General features: G+C 41.1%; 1 protein-coding gene across 3 annotated transcripts in view; it reads right to left on the bottom strand.

Moving 5' to 3' along the window:
- Positions 1 to 404: 404 nt before the first annotated feature.
- Positions 405 to 4179, bottom strand: part of GORAB (golgin, RAB6 interacting) — a 15633-nt gene continuing 11858 nt past the window's right edge. For all 3 annotated transcript variants that reach the window (XM_017729652.1, XM_017729653.1, XM_008630423.2), the window contains one exon: positions 405 to 2131. In XM_017729652.1, the coding sequence (XP_017585141.1) occupies positions 1669 to 2131 (463 nt within the window). In that variant the 3' untranslated portion in view covers positions 405 to 1668. The remainder of the gene's footprint in view (positions 2132 to 4179) is intronic.

The raw sequence follows: 4179 nt of genomic DNA, 5'->3' as shown, positions 1-4179 counted from the left end.
TTAACAGGGAATGCAGTGTACCAGCAACAACAGAGCAATGCTTCATACTTATTTCTAGTACTACTATGGAGTTAGATTTTAACTCCAATTAGCCCAAATTATGAGCAGCTGCTCTAGGAAATATATTTATCCCACTTTCTCCCGTGTATGGAAGGCACTAGGAGAGATTTTCCACCATTGCCCTGAGGTAGTAAGTTGAAAAGATTCCTGCCAAGCTGTATCCTGCCATGTCTTTACTTCATACATTTCCATATTTTGGAACAGCCTTTTCTGAGGTTTTATTTTCACACAGTGGAAAGTTGCCAAAGGACATATCTGATTCTACCATTTATCATCTCCTGTGGAAAAAGTGTTGGATCCCTGTGTTAGTCTCAGATATCACAACTGAAAGTAAACACACTGCGTACAAGATGCACTGATTTATTAATAGAATAAAACTGAAATGTAGTGACATGTTTTTCCACTGTTAAAGCCAGAGACAATCAGTGTCCCATTTACAGACTCAGTGGCATCATTCAGCAACTCCTTCATACACTCAGACCAACACATCCAGGTCAGGTATTCCAGGAACCATTTCCACACTTCCCTATTACAAAGAGGTTAACAGGGAGTGCAGTCTCCATGGTTTGCAGCTGCAATCAGTCTATGGGAGATTTTCCTATGTTCTCTTTTAATTCCTGAGGCTTTCTCCACCTGGAATAGCTTTTTAAAGCCTTTCAACAGCAATAGAGCAAATCAGCTGAACTTTCGTGGGGTACTAACCTGCTCTTCAGGCAAGAAAATGCATTGAATGTTCTACAAAAATAGGCTCATTTCCAATATACTGTGGGGATTATTCATTACAAGATGTCTTATTGGCTAATTATGGCTAATTATTGGCACTTTGAGGCAACTATAACAGAGAAAATCTCTGCAATGGAACAGCTGTAAATGTAACACACTCTCTTTTGTGTGTTTCTACTTCTACATTCTGCAATGTCTTAAACTGTAACCCATCATTTTTGTTAAACCATAGCAGCTGTGATTTCATAGCTAATAGTGTTATCACTGTACAGCTTCATGATTCAGCATCATCTGAAAGGAACAGGCGAAGTGATAAATATGAGGTATTACAACTGACTTTGCAGTTTGCCTCAATGTGCAAATTTCCTTTAAATCAGGAAAGAGCAACCTCTACAAAGGCAATTAAAGTAAGCACTTGGGTTTCACAGCAGGAGAAACCGTTGGAAACTAATCCCTTATGGATACAAAGGAAGACAAACATCCTATTGCAATTGTCAGAATGTGTTCTGAAGCAGACCAAGGTGTAATGTTTCCTCCTGTAGAAATCTTTCTCTTGCACACTGCTCAGAACAGGAACCTGTGATATCAAAAAGCTGAAAATCTTTGGACAAACCCTACTGTTCACTTCCAAGTGTTTCAGGAAGGTACAAAAGCCCATGAAGAGCTGGGCAGTAGAACATGAATGCACACCGGAATGATGATAGATGATGAACCCCAAATGAGTCTTGTGGAAAGAAAAGACCCTTTAAAATTTGAAAACAGCATAAAAGGAAAAGAGAAATGAACTGCATATTACTGGCACTGCTGAAGCCCAGATACAGCATACAGCCACAAGCCTGCAGAGAGTACCTCATCCATAACCACTGGCTTATCTGCATCCAGCAGTCAGGTAGCAGAACAAGCTGGGGAGCTTCCTGAAGTCACATTTACTGCCTGAGTTTGGCTGTCCATGTCGGAGAGGGATTTGGTCCTGGGGTTTTGAGACTGTTCAGAAACTGCAGGAGAAGCAGCAGCATGGTTGGCATGCTGGCTCTCCTGTCCCACAACACTGGGAGCAGGGTTCTCCTTGGCTGTCCCAGCATGGCTGTGTGACTGGCTGGATTGTCTCCCTGCTTCTGCCTCCTGCTGCTGCAGCATCCTCTCCACCTCAATCTCGAGCTCCAGATTTTCCTCATCTGCCTCCACGTCCAGCTGCTGCATTAACTCCTCCAGCTTCCTGGCCTTGCGGAGCTCGTTCTGCTGGATGATGGTGCACAGGTGCTCCGTGAGGTGCTCCTTGATCTCCGTCTTGTGCTGCAGGTCCAGCTTGGCTGCCACGTACTCGGACTCGGCCTTGTCATAGCGCTTCCTGCAAAACCAGCAGCATTTCTGGAGGGTTAATTCTCACAGCACCTCACAACCTGACACAGGGACTTTAAGAATCCTTGGAATGCAATGTACTCTGCAATGCATTGTGCCAGCTGTTCATGACACGCTGCCACATTAGCAAGAGTGAAGAAAATAAGAGTGAATTGATCAAAACTTCTCCAGACACTTGGGGCTCTGCTGTTGTGCATTCCAAGAGTTAACTTGCTCAGATTGAATCACAAACACCCATTTTTACTGCCTGTTTGAAGAGATGCATCACTAGCAGCAGAAAGAACCCATCAGAAATTGCAGTGTTTTCACACTTCTAATGAACACCCACTTAGTGAACTGAAACACCACAGAGCAGTTTGGTGTTCCTCTAACCCAACCTTCCCCCCACAGATACAGATGCTCGATGGAGCACGTTGACATTTGGATCATGTACTTTTCTGGCTACCCATATACATGTTCAGAAAATCAGGGGCAGCACAGACTGACACAGCACATGACCTCAATACAGATGTAGAATTTTATTGCAAGCATCCCTCCTGACACTCACCTCCTGCCAATTTGCACTTCCTGAGATGATAAATACAGCAAAAAGGGAATACTCTAAGTGTTAACTGAGTTAACACACAGAGAATATCTAGCACTTTAATGGCTGGTGTCCACATTAATGATGCATCTTTCACTACATCAGTAAACCTCTGTATTCTAATTAAAAGAAAGATAGATGCAGTCTTGCTCATCAGGAAAGGGAACGCATAAAGGCTTATGAAGCACAACTACAGAGCACTCATAAAACTAGTATTAGTAAGGTGATTGAATAAAGAATCCAGCACTTTTATAAAACCAGATTCCAATATCTGCTTAAACAAAGCAACAGAAAGATAGGAGAGGTCCTTTGCTTAGTGAAACACAAGGAAATAAGCCATAGAAAAGCCTTCCCAAATATGTTATTTTATATAGTAACCACATGACTTTTACCCAGCTGAAAAGGCTATGTCTGCAGTGGGCAGAAGATGCCCACTTATGTTTCCCTCTCAAGAAAGTCAGGATTTCTCTGGGTCAGATACCTGAAGCAGCAAAACAAATGCTACGCTGGAAACATCTGCACAGCTAAACCTTTGGGCTGAATTCACACCTATCAGTCACATCATATTAACAAAAATTCTATTCCACAGCAATTGTCAAATGTTGCTAATTAGGTGTCTGCTCAGGACTATTTAATACTGCACTTTTTGACCGACTGAAATGCTTTGTGTTTTAGCCCTAGAACAAAAGGCAAGTACTAAGAAATTGCTTAAAAAGACTCCACCTAAAAGTAAATTTGCTTTGGCTCATAATGCATAAAATCTACAACACTGGAAGTATCTACCTCACATTTCCAAATCCCTCCCTCAAGAAAACACTTACTAAATTCATGAAAGTCATTAAGATTTTGGTGAAGTTTACCCACTTGTCCTAACAGCATCTCCTTTTGCTATTGTCATTAAATACTGCTTTCCTAATGTCAAGAGCTGCTTGTGCTCTTTAACCAGTAAGCATGTCAAATAGATACATCATTACAAAACTTGGGTAAGAAGATTTCAGGAGAATTTAATGGCTTTAGAAACCAGATGAAACCTAAAATCTATTGAAGTGTTTTTTCTCTTGAGGACATGAAATTTTGTATTCACATGCAATCAGCTATGCTAACTACAGTTAATCTTAGACATTTCAAATGATAATTACACCAAAGAAATCTTAATTTTTTTAGCTACTGGTCCTATTTCTTTCAAGACTAATTACAATGTTTATTGGCCTGTGGTCATGGTATGGCATTAGTCAGAAGGAGAAATGAACATTTAACACATTGAATGGTGAACCAAAAACCGCGAGTGAGCATTTCTGCTTTATGAACCGGCTGCACAAACATGCTGCTGTTTATCTACTGATGTTGTGGTTTACCCACAGCTAATGTGGTGTTTCCATTAATTTCTTGCCTTTAAGGAACTCATCACAACTAGAGTGATTAAAGGCACATTGTGAAGGGTAAAAGCTTCCCTG

The sequence above is a fragment of the Corvus brachyrhynchos genome, unplaced genomic scaffold, assembly GCF_000691975.1.
Source record: "Corvus brachyrhynchos isolate BGI_N302 unplaced genomic scaffold, ASM69197v1 scaffold101, whole genome shotgun sequence".
Classification (NCBI taxonomy): domain Eukaryota; kingdom Metazoa; phylum Chordata; class Aves; order Passeriformes; family Corvidae; genus Corvus; species Corvus brachyrhynchos.
The sequence above is the reverse complement of the archived record's forward strand: the minus strand, read 5'-3'. Positions and strand labels throughout refer to the sequence as shown.